The sequence below is a fragment of the Humulus lupulus genome, chromosome 6 (assembly GCF_963169125.1).
Source record: "Humulus lupulus chromosome 6, drHumLupu1.1, whole genome shotgun sequence".
Lineage (NCBI taxonomy): Eukaryota > Viridiplantae > Streptophyta > Magnoliopsida > Rosales > Cannabaceae > Humulus > Humulus lupulus.
Window position 1 is genome coordinate 222,519,980 of NC_084798.1, and position 19,461 is coordinate 222,539,440.

General features: G+C 31.9%; 1 protein-coding gene across 1 annotated transcript; it reads left to right on the forward strand.

The window, feature by feature from the left end:
• Positions 1-13,499: 13,499 nt before the first annotated feature.
• On the forward strand, positions 13,500-14,445 carry LOC133783542 (probable ribosome biogenesis protein RLP24). The gene is made up of 3 exons (XM_062223198.1): positions 13,500-13,635; positions 13,775-13,911; positions 14,004-14,445. Exons 1-3 carry the CDS (start codon positions 13,564-13,566, stop codon positions 14,173-14,175), a joined length of 381 nt encoding a protein of 126 aa, XP_062079182.1. The 5' UTR covers positions 13,500-13,563; the 3' UTR covers positions 14,176-14,445.
• Positions 14,446-19,461: the final 5,016 nt, after the last annotated feature.

A 19,461-nucleotide genomic window follows, 5' to 3' on the forward strand; every position in this document is an offset into this window, starting at 1 on the left:
ACTGAAGCAAAAGCCTTGTTAATGTTGGGAAAGGGATCTTGCATCAAGATCTGAGATCTTGCATTGCTGTATGACTCATTGAGACCAATTAAAAACTCAAGAACCCGATCCTCATCCTGATATTCTTGAATAATCTTCATTGCACCACAAGTACAAACAGGTTGTGGTCTGAATTCTTGAATTAAATCCCAAAGAGACTTCAGTTGAGTGAAGTATGTAGTGACAGAATTTGATCCCTGAACCAAAGCTTGCATTGATCGCTTAGCCTCGAACACCCTAGGTGCATTCTTTTGATGATATCTTTCCTGAAGTTCAGGCCAAATCCTAGCCGCATTGTCAAGATACATCACACTGTCTGCAATTTCACTAGAAATGGCATGCAGAATCCATGAGATCACCAAACTGTTGCACCTAAACCAGACATCATAAGCTTCATCATCACCTTCAGGAGCAGGTAATCGACCATCAACGAACTTAATCTTGTTTCTTGCAGCAAGAGCAACTACCATCGATCACCTCCAGGAGCTGTAATTTTCGCAGCCAGTCAAGATCTTTGGAACAAGACTAACAACAGATTGATCTCCATTAGAAATGTAGTAAGGACTACGAGGATCATCACCAGGTGGACGATCATGAGGTTCAAGAACAGAGAACATGTTTGCAGTTTTGGTTCCAACTCCTTGATTTGCTGTGTTTCGAGTGTGAGCTCCACCACGAGCCATTACCAACAGCAACCGTGATCAACAATTAGAGAAAACGCAAAGAAGTCGTGATCGGGGCTCTGGTACCATATTACAAGACAGAAAACTAAAGAAGCAGATAAAAAAATGAATCAAAGAGAGAATTGTATTAAACTGAATTAATTGAGTACAGAAAAAATGAGTGAGCCTTATATAGCTCAAGCTCATAATAGCTCAGTAACTGAAGTTAGTTACACCTCTTTATGACTGCTGATTAACAACTCATTAACTAGTCAGCTCACTAAAACTAACTCACCAACTAACTAACAGACTTTTTACTCTTAACATATTTAAATGATGTAGATAAAAAATAAATAAGCTGATGTATGGTATAATGTAAAAGTTTGAGATAAATTATAATAAAGTATGTTTTGGTGATATATTTTGTAATATAGAGGAGAACATCCATTGTGAGTGCTCTAACACGTGCAAGTACGAACATACCAGAAACCCAAGCACCAAAGCCAAAGAACCATATCCCAACCATCTTCTAAGAATTATCATTGTTGTAAGGGTGAACAAATAGTAATATCCTTTTTGTACGTAGTACTCTTAACTTATTTTTTTCTATCTTAAATTTGAGAGATCAATTATATATTGTGGTTTACTTTATTGGTTAATATTGTTAACTTTGGTTTCATCTGATTGTATAAGCATTCAACGCTTGGTACTTTTACTATGTAATATAATATAGTAGTATTCGTGTTTTTGTATGGTTTTGGCCTTTTTATTTTTCCAATTAGTTCTTTTTATACGAATTTTTATTGCCCACTGTCTAATAAATATTATCCTTATAGTTAGGTGAGAATGATGGTGAACATCATATTCACACAAATATACATTTCAATCTCCTTATCGATACTTGATCTCTTCTGGTACGAAACACAGAATTTCTTCATTCTTAATATATTTTTTCGTCTACCTATATAATTTATTTATTAAAAGAAAAATCAATGTGGAGTGGTTCTTGTTGTAACGCCCTAATTTTTGATAGATTACCGAGAACACCGCGTTGAGTCATAATCGTAAATATTGCTCTTTTATTTAATAAAAGCTTAAAAATAAATACTCGTCTTTAACATAAAAATGAGCAACATTTAAATAAAACAAACTTTAAAATAAAATTTTAAATAAATAAATAATTTGGCCCGCTCGATCTTGCTCGACTACATGGTCCTCAACGAATACATCACGAAGCTCTTAGGTCCCACTCGCCACCGACCTTTCTATCTTTAATTTCCTGAAATAACAACATCATAAGGAGTGAGCTTCTAAGCCCAGTAAGGAAAATACAAACAATGGTTAGTCATATAATCAAACATAACATATATTCACCAAAGTCATACACAAACATCTAGATCATATCATATCTTAAGACATAATTCTAAATCATAATCTATAAATCATAGGTCATACTCTAAGTCATACGTCCTAGGTCATAGATCATACATCATAACTAAAAATAACAAATAAGATATAATAAAAAGATAAGTGCTTATACAGAGGTGGCAATTAAGCCCCGGACAAAAGTCCGTCATACACCGGACATAGGTCCATCATAGAGTTTTGGCAACCGAGCCTACCAGACATAGTCCGTCATACATCATTGGACACCTTAGGTTCAGACACACTTACCCCTTTATTGTACCTGAAATGTTAGGTCATACAAAAATAAACTATATCATACACTGGATCATAATACTAAGCTATCTAATTTTCCTTACCTCAAAGATTATCAAACAACAAGCGTGAGAGATTGCAAAGTGTGGAACCCAAAGAATATGATTGAAACAACAAAAACCACCTTCTTAATCAGATAACTACTTGAACCCTAGAATCATTAAAACCTCATTAATGACTTACTTAGAAAATTATTTAAATCATAAAAAAGATAATGAAAGTGACACAAACTTACATTAACCAAACAATACCCGAACCTCCAAAAGATGAAGAGATCTACAACTTTTGACCACAAAATCTCTCTTCTCTTCTTCTTAATTTATCAACTCAAAGCTTCTCCTCAACGCTCTTATTTATAGACTTATATGACCTAACAATAATTATTTAAAATTTGAAATTATAAAAAAATAAATAAAAATAAAATCTAACCAAATTTCTATAATATCTATTAACCACTATTGACTTCAACTACATAACCTAACAGAGACTCCTTAAGAGATTATTAGATATTTGAGTCATTTATTTATTTTATTTTTATAACTAAAATAAATCCTAAAATCATGCCTATAATGATTGTATAACCAACAAGCTAATTCATTAAGTCTATCTACATTAATGTTAACGTCATTTTTTTAAATTTCTTAAATAATATATATATTTATATATATATATATATATCTTTAAACATAACATCATCCTATAATTAGTTAATCTCCACACCCTTTTTTTTTAACTACTCAACGTCCTTATAATATCTTTATGTATCTTTTCTTATTCAATTATTCAAATTCAAACTCTTAATCCATTGATCAAACCGTACCCTTTAAACACTACTAAACTTAATTCAGCTATTAGTCACATGTCTTTAATATCTCTTAACAATATTGACCTAGTCATCATCTATCAATATATAAAAAAAAAACTTATAATACATCATAAATTATAACTTGATCGATAAGTATCTAATCCTCAAAATTTTCTAATTTATCATTATTATTTTATTCACCAGGTTTGACAATCCAAGATCAAATAGTTAAATATCTAACTAATTAATAACAAAACCATCCTATCATCTATTAAATAAATACTCTTTCTCAACTTCATATAGTATATAACTTGAACTAACGTGACTAACAACTAACAACTAAATAAACCTTAAAATCTATTCTCCATAATTTATTCAGCCATTTTTTTTTAAAATTATACATAACTTGACACCAATTTATCTAACAAGCTAGAATTCTATGCAATCATCTTACTTTTCTAAAATTAAATTAAAATAATACCACAACTAAAAGTATTATTTTAAATTAACACTATTAATGAACATGTCATAACTAAATGACAAACAATTAAATAACCGAGCTGCTTGGATATTACACTTGTTGAGCCCTTGATTGGACAAAAAACAATATCTACAACAAGGGTTAAAAGAAGGAAGATGTTTGGCGACATATTACACAATGACAATGGAGGAAAAAATTAGTCTCTTTGACATTCTTGATGATCAAGTTATCAAAAATGAACCAAAAGAAGAGATCTAAATTGTTGTTGACCTTGCACAGAGATGTTTACATTTGAGTGGAAGGAATCGACCTACCATAAAAAAATTAGCAATGGAACTAGAGATGATACAAATAATTGTTAAAGATTCTAAGGATAGTCAACATAATTATGAAAAGCTAGAATATGCACAACCTAAAATTGTGGATTACTCTTGGAATGTTTCAGTCATCGAAAGACCAAATATTGTAGTCCTGTAAGAGCACTTCCAATGGAGAATGTAAAATGTTTTATTCTTTATAATATAGAGAAAAAATGGTTAAATAGTCTTCTAATGAATGGTGTAAACTTATATTTTTTTTACCTAAATGAATAGTATTCCTCTATATGTAATGAAATACTATTCATCAAGCTATAAATATTTTATTATTTTTTATAAACTTTTGTATGTATATATATATATGAGTGTGATACTAGTATATATTTAATTATTTTATTTCTTAAAATGAATAAAATATTTTTAAAAAATATAATATTTAAATGATGTAGAGAAAAAAAATAGAGAAGTTGATGTATGATATAATGTAAAAGTTTGAGATAAATTATAATAAAGTATGTTTTGGTGATGTATTTTGTAATATAGAGTGCTCTAACACATGCAAGTACGAACATACTAGACACCCAAGCAGCAAAGCCAAAGAACCATATCCCAACCATCTTCTAAGCATTAAGAGACTGCACGGTGGAGACATTTCTCAAAGATGCATGGCACATACTGACCTTGAATTGCATTATAAACTTGTTACTGATGTTTTAAATATAGGGTATTTGATAGGAATTTCTCTTATTAGATGGTACTAAAATTATTATATTTCAATGTGTTACTAAATTAGTATATAAAAAAAAAGATTAATTTGTATATTATAGAAAATTTATTGACTAAAATAGTGCAGAATGTACCATTTGTTACTAATTTTTTTACAAATATAGGAACAGTATTAAATATGTATATTTCCTGTTTTTTTTATAGTTTGGTTGGTCAGTTATGATTATAGAAACTAAACATGATCACATAAATGGTCCTGTCAGATGATGAATAGGCACACAATAGTTTGGTATTTAAATGTTAGTAAAAATGAAAGTTTTAGTATTTTAGCAGTAAATTTCTTAATCAAATATTTGTGTAGTGTTATATTGTAAAACTTATTACAATATAACAATTAGATAACTACTTTATAGTATAATTTATTACAACAAAAATGTAAACATTATAAAATCCATTATTGACAACTAAAGAAAAAGATACACTACTAAAAAACTGGGCTTTCCCAACACCCAACCACGACAGTCAACTCTGTTGACTGTCGTAGTTGCTAAGCGGGACTCTACACCGACAGTTAAAAACTGTAGGCATAGAGAACAACACCGACAACTAATAATTATCACCATTGCTTTTCACTGTCGCTATTGACCCCAATGCCGACAGTTAATTCGAGACCAATGCCGACAGTTAAAATGTGTCGTTATTGACCCCAACGCCGACAGTTAATTCTAGACCAATGCCGACACTTAAAATGTGTCGCTATTGAGCTCAACGCTGACAGTTAATTCGAGACCAATGCCGACAGTTAATAGGTGTCGCTATTGACTCCAACGCCGACAGTTAATAAAATTCCAATACCGACAGTCATAAAATGTCGCCAAAATTCAAATAAAAAATTATAATTAATGAATAGTATAATTTTAAAAATATAAACTAAATTATGTAAATATATATTTATAACAATTATGTATTTATTAAAAAATTTTAAAACTAAATTTTTTATTTCATTTTGTATTTATAATAATTTTTATATCAAAATTTAAATTTATTATTCTTTAACATATTTATAAAATTAATTATATTATTAACTATATTATTCTTTAACACATTTATAAAATGTGTATTAGTTAAAAAAGAGTTGTTTTTTATTAATTGGAAAAATATTGTAAAAAATTTAATGAGTAGTATAATTTTAAAAATAAACTAAATTATGTATATATATTTATAAAAAGTATTAAAAACTTTTAAAACTAGATTTTTTTGTTTCTAAATTTTTCATATTATTATTTTTTTGTATTTATATAATAATTTTTATATCAAAATTTAAATTTATTATTCTTTAACATATTTATAAAATTAATTATATTATTAACTATATTATTCTTTAACACATTTATAAAGTTTGCATTAGTTAAAAAAGAGTTGTTTTTATTAATTGGAAAAATATTGTAAAAAATTTAATGAATAGTATAATTTTTAAAATAAACTAAATTATGTAAATATACATCTTTATAAAAATTATTAAAAACTTTTAAAACTAGATTTTTTTGTTTCTAAATTTTTCATATTATTATTTTTTGTATTTATATAATAATTTTTATGTCAAAATTTAAATTTATTATTCTTTAACATATTTATAAAATTAATTATATTATTAACTATATTATTCTTTAACACATTTATAAAAATTTTATTAGTTAAAAAAGAGTTGTTTTTTATTAATTAAAAAAAGATTGTAAAAAATTTAATGAATAGTATAATTTTAAAAATAAACTAAATTATGTAAATATACATCTTTATAAAAATTATTAAAAACTTTTAAAACTAGATTTTTTTTGTTTCTAAATTTTTCATATTATTATTTTTTGTATTTATATAATAATTTTTATGTCAAAATTTAAATTTATTATTCTTTAACATATTTATAAATTAAATTAACTATATTATTCTTTAACACATTTATAAAATTTGTATTCATTAAAAAAGAGTTGTTTTATTAATTGGAAAAATATTGTAAAAAAATTTAATATATAAATTTATTAGTTATGATTTTTTTTATTAATATATATATGTTTAAATATTTTTTTTATAAAAATGTATTGGGGCAATGCCGACACCTATAAGCTGTCGCTATTGGAGGCAATCTGATCCCAATCTGATCCTTCACTTGGAGAATGTATGTGAAATTCTTACCTCAGATTCGAGCTAGAACCACCACGCATGTCACATATACACAGGGTGCAGTTTTCTTACCTCAGATTCGAGCTAGAACCAATATAAGAACGACCCTTGAGAACGATCAACCTTTAAGCCCTTAGCGGTCACCTAATCATAACCAAATATGGGATACCATCAATAAAAATGATCGACATAGGTTACCAAACCAAAATCTAGCCTCCGGGACATCAATCCAAACCAATCCAAGTAGTAGGAACACTCCCGAGGCCTATAGCTAAGTTCTCGGGGTCAAAACGAGCAAACGGGGTGAAAACAGGGCAACGGTTGCGGCCCTGGCACCTTGGGCCGCGGCCCCCAGAATTTCCTGAAGCAAGCGCCGCGGCGCCCAACACCAAGGGCCGCGACGCCCAGCAAAGTCAGAACCCTTCTCCTTCTTCATCGAGCTAGGGCCGCGGCGCCCAAGAACAGGGCCGCGACCCCCAACTCTGGGCCATTCCCAAACATATTTTCAACTTCTAAAAGCTTCCAAAATCATACCCAAACATATCCCAATCATAAAAAAAAAAGTTCCCAAGCTTCCCAAAGCTCCATAACCCTCAAAACCCAAGGTTTAAACCAACCAAAAACTGAACAATTCACAAAGTCCAATTCTAAGCTTAAAAACTTTAGAAACTCAAAACTTCAAACTTAGATTACCTTTGATTGGGTTGTTTTTCGTCAAATCCTTCGGTTAAGAAGCTTCTAATCTTTCTTAGGATCGCTATGCCTCGACCCTCGCTTGATTTCGACTCCTAGAACTTGAAATTCCTTTAAGAAAGCTTCGAACAGTAAAATAAGCTATCGGGAAGGGAGAGAGAGATTTTCTAACGTACGTTCTTATCTGACAAGCTACTTCAAGCTTAAGTAACCTCAAATAAAACCTAGTGCTCGGGGTCCCGAAAACACCCCCAGGGAAATTATAGTCAAAACTTCCAGAATTCCATCCTGATCCCAAATACTCCCAATTACCATCAAATAAACATTCTATTACCCAATAATTGACCCCGTTATGAAAAAACCGCTAACTCACAATCTAGGATCGTCTCATGCCGAATAGCTGGAATATATCTCCACAATAATAAAATCTCATTCACAAATTACAATATGCACCCAATTTACAAGTATACCCTCAACAGGCCAAATTACCAAAATGCCCTTATAATTATAAATACACCCATATGCATGCATTTTATCATCATGTAATAATATAATTCACATTAACATGCATATGATCATTTAATACCATGATAAATCAATTATGACCTCCCAGCCTCCTAATCAAGGTCCTAAACCCTATTAGGAAATTTGGGGCATTACAGGCTCTAAACCCTTCCAAAACACACTTGCATTATTCCAAAATATATACTAAAACTATAGCTTAAAAATAAATAAATATAAACTATAGTCTAGGTACCAAAATAATGCTACCATAGCTAATAATGTGTCTATGATTTTATGTGAGTCCTTCCAACATAAAATCATGACTTTGATCTCATAAATATCACTTGGATTATTCAAAGACTCTTAGTGCATAAGTCACAAAATCATAGTCTAAAATGATGCTATGATTTTATGTGGATTTCAAACACATAAAATCTTATACTAAAACTCTTTGAACAAGATGTTCATCTTAGATTTATTTCACATCTAAGTCCTCACGCTATGGTCTAAAGCGATCAACTCACATTTCTTTAATTAAAATAATATTCACCAAATGTTGTTTTAATTATTATTCATACTCTTAATAAAAAAAATTAATTCATAGAATAATTTTTACATAAAACAAATTAAACAAAATAAAAAAAAAATCTAGGTTATTACACCCTTCCCACCTTAAAAGAAGTTTGTCCTCGAAATTTTTCTTACCCAAATATCTCGTGATACTTTTTGCGCATGTCATCCTCCAGCTCCCAAGTAGCTTCTTCAACCGCGCTATTGCTCCACGGGACTTTAATTAGGGGTATCCTTTTAGTTCTCAACTCTTTGATTCCTCGTTCCAGTATCTTAACTGGTTTAACTTCATAACTTAAGTCCGGTTGCAGCTCTAGCGGTTCATAACTAAGCACATGGGACTGATCTGACACATACTTTCTGAGCATGCAGATATGAAACACATTGTGGGTACTGGCCAATGCAGGAGGTAGGGCTAAACGGTAAGCAACTGGTCCTATCCTCTCAAGGATCTCAAAAGGATCCACATATCTGGGACTTAACTTCCCTTTTTTTCCCAAACCTCTTAACACTTTTTGTTGGCGAGACCTTCAAGAAGACTTTGTCTCCTACCTTGAACTCGATGTCCCACCTTTTGGCATTGGCATAACTTTGTTGTCTACTCTGAGTTGTGAGCATATGCTTTCTTATTATTTCTATAGCACTTGTAGCCTCAAGCACCAATTCTGGCCCAGCTAATCGCCTCTCTCCTATCTCATCCCAATGTAAGGGTGAGCGACACTTCCTGCCATAAAGCATCTCATATGGGGCAATTTTGATGGTTGTTTGGTAACTATTATTGCACGCGATTCCATGTGGTACACGTACTCCTTCCAAGAACCCTCAAACTCTAAGGCGCACGCTTGCAACATATCCTCTAGTATCCGGATGGTTCTTTCAGACTGCCCATTTGTTTGCGGGTGAAAGGTTGTGCTGAGTTTCAACTTCGTACCCATTGCCTCTTGCAAGCTTTCCCAGAAACTTGATGTGAACCTTGGGTCTCTGTCTGAAACTATGAATACTGGTACACCATGCAGTCGGATTATCTCTTTCTTATACAACCTTGCAAATTGATCCATAATCTACGTCATTTTCATCGAAATAAAATGAGATGACTTAGTAAGGCGGTCCACTACCACCAAACTGCATCGTGACGCTGTGTAGTCACTGGTAGACCATGAAGTCCATAGCAATCTCTTCCCATTCCATACTGGTATTGCTTACGGTTGCAGTAGCCCACCAGGTCTTTGGTGTTCTGCTTTCACTTATTGGCAAACCAAGTACTTGGCTATGTATCTGGCTATGTCCCTCTTCATTCCCAGAAACCAATACATGGACGCAAGTATACGTAGTTGTGTCAAGAAATAAATTCCGTAAGAACGGATATCGTCCCACAGAGACTATCTCCCAAGTACCACTAATTGATTATCGAAATCTATTTGGTTAATTAAAATTTAAGTGAACAATTAAAAATAAAAGAAATCCTATAAACTATGAACCAAAATTAAAGAACTGGAAACAACACAATGGATCAGTATTTAAGAATCAATAATAAAAACAACCTCGGAATTAATTTCATCAACTGTTCATCCTTTTAATTTTAATAATCAAATCTAAATCTCTCTTTCTATTCTAATAGTGGGTTAATTTATTCGATTCCTATTCTTTTTCAAGACATAAGATCTCAATCTATATGCAAGTTTTCTACATTTCTGTGATAAACTTAAACATATAAAAGGCATTAAACATGAAAACCTAATTACTACACAAGTCATATAGGTACTTTCGTCCAATATGCACCCCATGTCTATATAATGATAGCATATTCAATTCTCATCTTTTGAATTTTGAATCAAAAACATTAAATCAAGCAAATAGTGATCAATTATTTACTAGCATTAAACACACATCATATAGATTAGAATAGAAAAGAAGTATCAATAGAAATTCATAATAAAATTAAATAGAAATCCCAATGACTACATTAATTCCTAGATAAAATAAATTAGTTCATAAATGCCATGATGAAAATAAACTGCAAATAATTGTTCATAAAATTAACCTAAAGAATTCAGATGAAAAAGAAAACTAATTACAGCAGCCTCTTTTTATCTAGGGTTATGAAACTTCCAGTCCTCTAAAAATCGCAGAATAATGTCCCTTAAATAGCCCTCAAGTGTTCCCAAGTGAATAGACCAGATTACCCTTCAAAAAGTAGTCTAAAATCTGAAAATCGCGTCACCAGCGCTGTAGCGCTATTAACAGTGCCAAAATCCCTCAAAATTTGGTGCACTTGCGCTGTAGTGCTCTTATTATGGCGCTGTAGCACTAAAGTCAGAATAGAACGAAACTCGTTTCGAACAGCCTGCAACGTCAGCTCATCGTATTTTGATCATAACTCCGAATTGAATGATTAAAAAATATATGGAAATCTAAGAGAAATATCTACAACTTCTATTTCTAAAAGTCTTTTCAGAAAGTGAATAAATCATGGTTGTTATACCCAGATTTCGAGCCATAGTAAATATGACCTCGAAAGCTGAACTCACATTAAATGGTCTTGTGAGGGTTAGGGAATGCTCTACGATTGTAAGTTGGAACCTGCAAAGTATGATACATGACCTCGAATGTACTGACCTCGAAATGAACTCGATCTCGAAAGATAGCTCTGAGAGCCCCTCATCTTCAGGAACAACCTCGGAGCAGGGATCTCGAGCTCGATATGCTATCTCGAAAGCAATGTTAGCTCGGGAGATGTCAGTGGCTCGCACAATGACGTGAAACCTTAGATGCTGAAGCCTTGGAGATACGCTATGATCACTTTGAATATCTACAAGTATTGTAGATATGGGATGTAATCCTCATTTATTGATGTAAATCCCCAAGAATCGTGGGATATTATTTAGTCAGTTATGCGTTTCCTGATCTTTGGGGAACGTTTCCTTTTATATCTGATTATTGGCATTTAAGGCCATTTATTTTTATTCACAAAAGAGTAACTACCCAAAATATGTGGGATAGTATTCTGCATCCTTCTCTATAAATAGAGAAGTCATGCACCATTGTAAAGGACCGAAATTCTGATCCTTGAGAGAAAACTCTGGAGAATTCATGCTAAAGAATTGTTCAGAGATAATCTTGAGATTAATAATAGAGACTCGTGGACTAGGCAGATTTAACTGCTGAACCACGTAAAAACCGTGTGTCTGATTCGTTTGTTTGTTTTAGCCATTGTCTTTAATTGTTTACATGCTCTCTTCTTTTATCTGTTGACGAAAAACGGCGTCAACAATGGTCAAAATGCGGCTTGAAGTCTCAGACTTGCGTTATAGAGCATAAACGACGTGTGTTGAGCATCTTCAATGTAGTATTTTCCACACATAATGTCTTGAAACTCTACAATCAACACGAAATCCATCTTATTTATCATATTTAACATGTTTATTCTCATTTCACTCCATATTATGTAATTGACCATTAAAACCTGAAATAAGAAGAAAACAAGCATAAATCTGCACTAAACAATCCTAAATAACTAAAAACACAACCTAAAACGATCTCTAAAACAAACCTAAAATGACCCTAACACAGTTTCATTACTTCTACACCATATAATACTCGTCCAAATTAGCATTCAGACACAAGAATTTTCAAACCCAAAATATAAGCTTAGAAAATTCATATAATTGATGATAAGATCAAGTAAACAGTTTATCATTTCTAGCATAAATTATTAAAGTGGTTATGTTATGTATACTTTTGTTTTACATGGAAGACTTTGACTTTTATTTATTTTACTTGAAAGAGTTTGAGATTTCTTCTTTTATCAATTTTTCTCATTATAATTTTGTTTATTTCTTAAGGTCTTTCACGCAGACTATGATAGGATGCCCAAGTCTTTTTTCTTTTGTTTCTTTTGCAGAAAAAATACATTGATAGGATGCTTAATTATAAGTCTTGAGAGTTACATTTTCTGGATAGGATCGATGTCTTTTTCTTTCTTTTCTATATTAATTTCGGATATTTTTTTAAATATTCTATATTATTCTTACTTAAACACACACTGATGTCACAGACATACTTACCCAAATATGCCTTCCAATTTTCTCATTGATGAAAAAATACACAAATAATAACTTTCCACAAGGATCTCTCTCTGGGAAATATCACAAAGCAAGACGACTCCCTTCTGGTACGGAAATATCACAAAGTTATACCAACCAGCACTTGCTGCGAACTATATTCAACCAAAGAAAATCGTACTAAAGTATATATATATATATATATATTCCGTTAACTTATACTTAATATTCTTATATTTAATAATAGATGATAAATCTAACTTAAACTTAAATAAAATTAAATAAACTAAAATATGATATTTTTGAGATATTTTATAATAATAATTATTTAAAAATAATAAATAGTTAAATAAATTAAAATGTGATATTTTTTAAATATTTTATAATAATAATTATTTAAAAATAATAAAATCATATTTTTTATAATTTAAATTAAATTTAATTAAACTTAAACTTACTTATTAGAATAATATCATATTATAACATATAATATAATTTACTGTCAATTAGCAAAAAATTTTAATATTTAATATTACATTAAACATATAATATATAATCTCAGTTGTCACTCTCAAATTCAAAAATTAGAACAAACATAAACTTAAATAAAAATAAATAAATTATTTAATTAAAATATGATATTTATTTAAAATTTATACGACATTAATATAAATTTAATAAAATTATTGTTAGTCTTTTGGACATTTTCATTGTACATTGTTGTGCCATCTGTTTCTCTTACTCTTACAAGTGAACTCTTCTGCAGATTTTCCGCTTTTGTAGGTCCAAATGCCACAAAAATTTCAAAATGAAGAGGAATCCTCGTAAAGTAAAGTGGACTAAATCCTACAGGGCATTACGGGGAAAGGATATGACACAGGTTTATATGCTTCTTTCGGTTTTACTCATCGTTTCTTCTACTTGATTCATTTATTTTGAGGTAGATTCAGTAACTCTTTTCTTATGTCAAGAAAAGATATTGATGGTTATGAGCTTGGTTTCACTTGTTTCTTTTACAGGACTCAACCTTTGAGTTTGAAAGGAAGCGAAATAGGCCAGAGAGATACGATAGGAATGTATTTAACAACACCTTGAATGCTATGAAGAAAATTCACAAGGTTAGAGCTGAAAGGGAGGTTAAACATATAGCCAAAAGGTAATTATTTACTTATTCTGTTTCATCAGTTCTTCGAAAAGCTTGGTAGTGGGGTTTCTGTTCTTTGAATGTAACAGAAACTTCTTTGACAGGATGCAAGGGAAGAAACAAAAGGAACTGCAGGAGGCACAGAAGGAACTGGAGCAAAGCATCTACATGGTCAAGGCCCCATCTGTGCTCAAAGAAGACCAATCTCTCACACTGCCCAAGCTCAAAGTCAAGGTCAGCCAAAAACAAGCAGCGGCTCAACAAATGGAAGAATAATGAGTCTGCAAATTTTAATCTTAATTCGACCATGGGTGGGACCAAAATTTTGACACTTTTTGTTTATTATTTGGAGAGAATTCCTTAGAAGGTTGTATCTGTCTGCCTTCCTTTACATTCTTGTTTCATTCTCTTCAAAAACATCTTATAATCAAATCTTTAGAGATAAAAATTGAGATTGTTATTTACTGCTTGTACCTTTGGATTTTGGTACAAGTTATTATTGATATAACATGCTGTGAAGCACCATTTGTTGGTGGGTTTTCTCAATAGGTTGTCAATTTTTCCTTGAAAGAATGTTTTCTTCTCGGTCAACTCTAACTCCTCCATATCTCCCTCGCTGGTTTTCGTTACCATCAGCCGCAAGGTATCACTGAGTTTTGAGATTGAAGTTTGAATCGATTGTCTTTAATATGATTTGAGAGTTTTTTTTTAGTCTTGCAAATCTTTGGTTTCACTGTTGGAGAGCTCTGCTTTGATCATTTAAATTGGCAGAGAACTAGAATTTCTAGCATTTTTTGTTGGACTAACTCCCCTTGATATTAATTCATTTAAATAACTCTCTAATGAGATTGCAGTTGTTGGCATATAAAATTGGAGGGAAATAGACCAATTCTATATTTCCATTTACAAATTAGAACTGGGATGAAATACTGAAAGTGAAACCATGTTTAAATTTTAGAGGTTTGACTGGAGCAAGTTTTTGAATTCAGGACATAATTGCAGGTTTAAAAAGGCACTTTGTCTTTCTTGTATTATTATAATTGATAATGTACATAGATAGTTTAGAAAAAGAAATTGAAGTAGAAGAGGTTCAATTCAATTTTGGGGCTATTGCTTGAAAATGTATGTATATATGCATATATATATATATTATATTTTGATGAAAGCCTACATTTGGAATTTTTTTTTTCACAAACCCAACAATGGAAATTTGGAAGCATTGCTGCAATGTCTTATTGTCATTAATTAATTTTAAGCAATGTTGCTTTTTTTTTTAAAAAAGAGTAAGAGGTCGAAATGACCTCCTCTCAATAATATTGAAAACTCTCACTTATGGCGGAGGAATACCGTAGTAACATAGTGAAAAAGAAAACAAAAGTTATGACCACAAATGGACCAACTCCCTACGAAGATCTAAAAAGAACACACCCTCTAACTCTTTCGTTCTATACACCCAAGTGGCAACCCAGAACCTGATCTTATCCCAAAGGTTGTCCACGGAAGAATAGGAATCGTCAAAAGTCCTCGAATTTCTCTCCAACCAGATAGCCCAAACTGTAGCGAGGACGGTACACTGCCATAAATGCGTCACCCTCTTTCCTCCCTCCAAATGAGAGAGAAACAATTCCGCACAGGAGGAAGGCATACACCAACCGACCCCGAATTCTTGTAATACTTTATTCCAAACGATGCTGGCGAAAGAGCACTGAAGAAACAAATGGCCCACTGACTCGCTATTGTTATTACAGTTAGCACACCGATTGGGCGACAAGGAATGGAAAGGTCTCCTCCTCTGCAAATTCTCATGGACAATGTTGCTTTGTTGTTGTTATGTGGTAGTTTGTAGTTTTCTTTGGTTTGTTCTGTCTGTATTTCCATCTTTCTGGTGTTGTCTCTCGTGTATCTTTATTCTTTTCAATATGTTACTAAGTAAATATATATAGCTAATTATTAACTCATATGTGTTATGTATGTATGTATGTATTTTGCCTAAGAGAGTTTTCTTGCATAAATGCAAATCAATTGAAAAGGGAGAAAGAATGCTGTGACTACTTATCCTCCGAAGCTCAGACTATGGAATTCAGAGTCACCAATCCCAGAACGACGAACCCATTTCCATAATAACACTTACTCAGAAGATAATCATGGCGAAGTCTCAGTGGGTTCGAATAGTCCTTTGCCTTCTCATGTCAAACCCATTTGTGAAGCAATCTGTCTCAAGCTCCGCCACAGCTCCTCTTATCAGGTTTCTTTGCTAACCCTTCTTCTCTAATTGATTGAACTTTCTCCAGGAAAAATATGGTGTTTCGATAGAACCATTTCTCATGCCAAAGAAAAGAAACAATTTTTGTGAATAGTTAATTGACAAGTGATGAATTGTTTGAGGCTTAAGCCCAATGAGCAATACAGGAAACTCACTCTTGTAAAACTCTTGTGAGACTATCATGGGTTTGATCACTTGACTGGTGAAAATGGTTATCTAGTAAAATTAAAAACTTTGAAATGTCTGTCTGCTGGTGAAAATGGTTACAGAAAGTTTTGTTCTTTGGGATCCTGGCATAGGGACTGACTGACTGACTGACTGGTTTAGCAAGTTCTAGATCTCTAAATTACTGGGGATATTGAATGAAATCTTATAGTATAACTTCACTAGTGTTATATACTTGTTTCATCAATGTGAATTGGTTCAACTCCTAGCTCAAAATGCTGCCAACTCCCTACTTAGGTTTCAGGGGATTAAGGTAGTTTAGTTGGTAGATGATAAATTTGCCAATGAAGCCTAAGATTAGATAACTGATTAGATTACCAGTTTATCATAGTTTGTGAGATTTCTGCTTAAAGGGAAATGTGGCTGCACTTCAAATATCTCTTTATTTTTTATTTTCTAGATTCACTTTTGGCACAACCATTATTATAACTTAGAAATCCAAATTAATCCATTTTCAGCAGTAACAACTTATCTATAGTGTCATTAACTGATGATAAAATTATGACTTGTGCAAGTTATTAGGGAGATGTATGAATTTCAAGAATCAATACAAGAGAAAACTGTCAAAATGCATTGTTTGCTAGTACTCGATAAAGCTGAAATACCTGGAGAGATGGGTGGTTTTTCTGGTCGTATCGTGCGTGTGAGCTCTGCAGTGATGAAAAAGCTTTCTGGGTTGCAATCTTACAAACGCATAGTACACACAATCAATAATTGGGAATCTCAGTCTCGTCCACTACCACACAAGGGTGCAGTTTTCTTACGTTGAATTCCGAGCAGAGAGTACAAAATGGTCCCGAGTACGATCCTCAGTTCTGAGCCTTGGCAATAAACCTAGTCACGTTGGCCAATGGGTAATCATCAATTTCTAATCCAAATAAATACTTAGGAGACAAAAGCTAGCCTTCTGAACCTCGATTTCTACTAAACCGGGTAGCAGAAATTGTCCCGAGCGCCTAGGTTTGAACCCCCAAGCCTTACCAAACCTAGATACCATCCTAAAGCAAAATCCCCTAGGTGGGTCGCGTCTTGGCCCTAAGGGTCGCGACTTGCTCCCGAGTTAGAGGAACCCTCAAGCCTCAAGGGGAGGCGGGCCGCAACTTGCCTCCTAAGGTCGCGACGCGCCCTCAAAACTGAATCTATAGAAGCAATTGGTCTCATGAGCATTCCTACCAGCTTTTTAAACTTAGATGATCAACAACAAGAAGCAAGTGTGTTCGAGTTTATGCAGTACTTATGTGTTCGAGTTTCATTGTAATTTCCTCCTTTTTTTAACTCTTTAATTTTTTTTTTGCTTAAAATATGACGAGGCAAGTGTGTTTTCTCATATCTGGTATTTAAATTTAATGGCAACATGCAATAGAGGCTAACTGATTTCAGGAACCTTGTAGAAATTATGTTACTTATGCAGCATTTTAGTTATCCACTGCAGGATCCTGGAAACCTTGGTAGGTTAGTCAGATCAGCCATGGCCTTTAGATGGGTATGGAATTAGTTCAAAAGTTACTCATCAATCTTACTTTGTATTTCTGTTTTGCTTTGAACCTTTTCTCAATCATCTCTGATATTTGGATTCAGTTTATATGTACATATGTGTGTGTGCAAAGGGAAGAATCCCATATTACCTAAGTTTCTAAAATAAAGACCACTGTTAAAAGAGTTGCAAAAATATAGAGTAATATTGGACAATTTATATGTACATATGTGTATGTGCAAAGAGAGGAATCCCATATTACTTAAGTTTCTAAAAGGGTTTATATTTTTTTGGACCTTCTGTTTTTTTCCATTATCTGTTTGGACCCATTATATAATAAAATCTTGCTTTTTTATTTTAATATAATTTAAAGGCATGAAAGAGTAGCATTTAAAGCACTTTGATCTCATTATATACTAAAATCTTTTTTTATTTTACATCAAACTTTTATATTATACTACTAACTACTAATGAGAATCATTTTACCATATTTCAATGTCAAAAAATGGGTTAATTCTTGAGGTTTTAATTGATTTAATAAATTTTTTAAGTAAATTTGAATTCATGAACATTACTTTGTTTGTATAGAATGTTGTGTGTTTTTACAACCACTTTTTTTAAAATTTGTTGTATTTTAATTATTGGTAAACTTGGGCTTAATTTCTAATCTATTTCTCTATTTTTAGGTGTGTTTATTTAGGCGAAAGTGAGGACCCAAGTGAAAGAAAATTTAGAAATAATAAAACAAAAGTAGTGCAACAAAAAATATTAAAGGCAAAAAAGTTGCTTGTTGTTAAGGGTTAGCAAATGGTATATGAGTATTTTAACACATTCTCATCTAAATATTTAAATCAAACCGTCCAAACATTGAAGGAGCCAAGACTAAAACATAATAGGGTCAAAAATAAAAATTATTTAATAAAAGTTATATTAATATATAGAAAATATATAAATAAACAATTCTTTCTTTACTTTTAGAGGGGACCAATATGCATTTTTACATATATTTATATTATTATTTTTAAATATAATGTGCAAGAATGTAGAAAAATATGATTGTCGCTATTTGATACTTTAAGGTGCCCAACACTTCATGAGGTGACACATTATAGTCGATTAGCGATACTCCATAATATATTAAATTCAAATATGTGGAATCTAATATTAGATTGCACCAATAACGGTACGCTACCTCCTTGTGGTGTTGGACACCAGTAATGTTCCTTAGCAATTCTCGAAAAAAATGTTAGAATAGACCTAGACACTCATGGTTCCTCCTAACTCCGTTATTGCATTCAAACGCATAACAAAATGAATCTAAGGGCTCAAAATGAATGAAGGATTAAGGGCTTGAAAATGAAGTGGGGGATGGAAGAAGATATATGTTATATTTTTTTTTGTCATATTTATATTTTAAATGGATTGTTAAGAAGTTGAAAATAAATATTTTTAGTTGTTGGAAGCTTTAAGTAATTAATTAAACAATCCCAGTTGTCTATTTTCTCACATCATATAACATAAGAGATTCCAACGCACGTGGACAGCCTCTTATGTATGTAGTTGACTAAGTTATGGAGTTTTATTTAATAGTGATTAATAT

Bases quoted from the DNA above. Each gene is read 5' to 3' on its own strand.
- LOC133783542 (XM_062223198.1), top strand. From the start codon at position 13,564: ATGAAGAGGAATCCTCGTAAAGTAAAGTGGACTAAATCCTACAGGGCA. The intron at 13,636-13,774 runs GTTTATATGCTT...TTTCTTTTACAG, and splicing joins GGGGAAAGGATATGACACAG to GACTCAACCTTTGAGTTTGA. The intron at 13,912-14,003 runs GTAATTATTTAC...CTTCTTTGACAG, and splicing joins GTTAAACATATAGCCAAAAG to GATGCAAGGGAAGAAACAAA.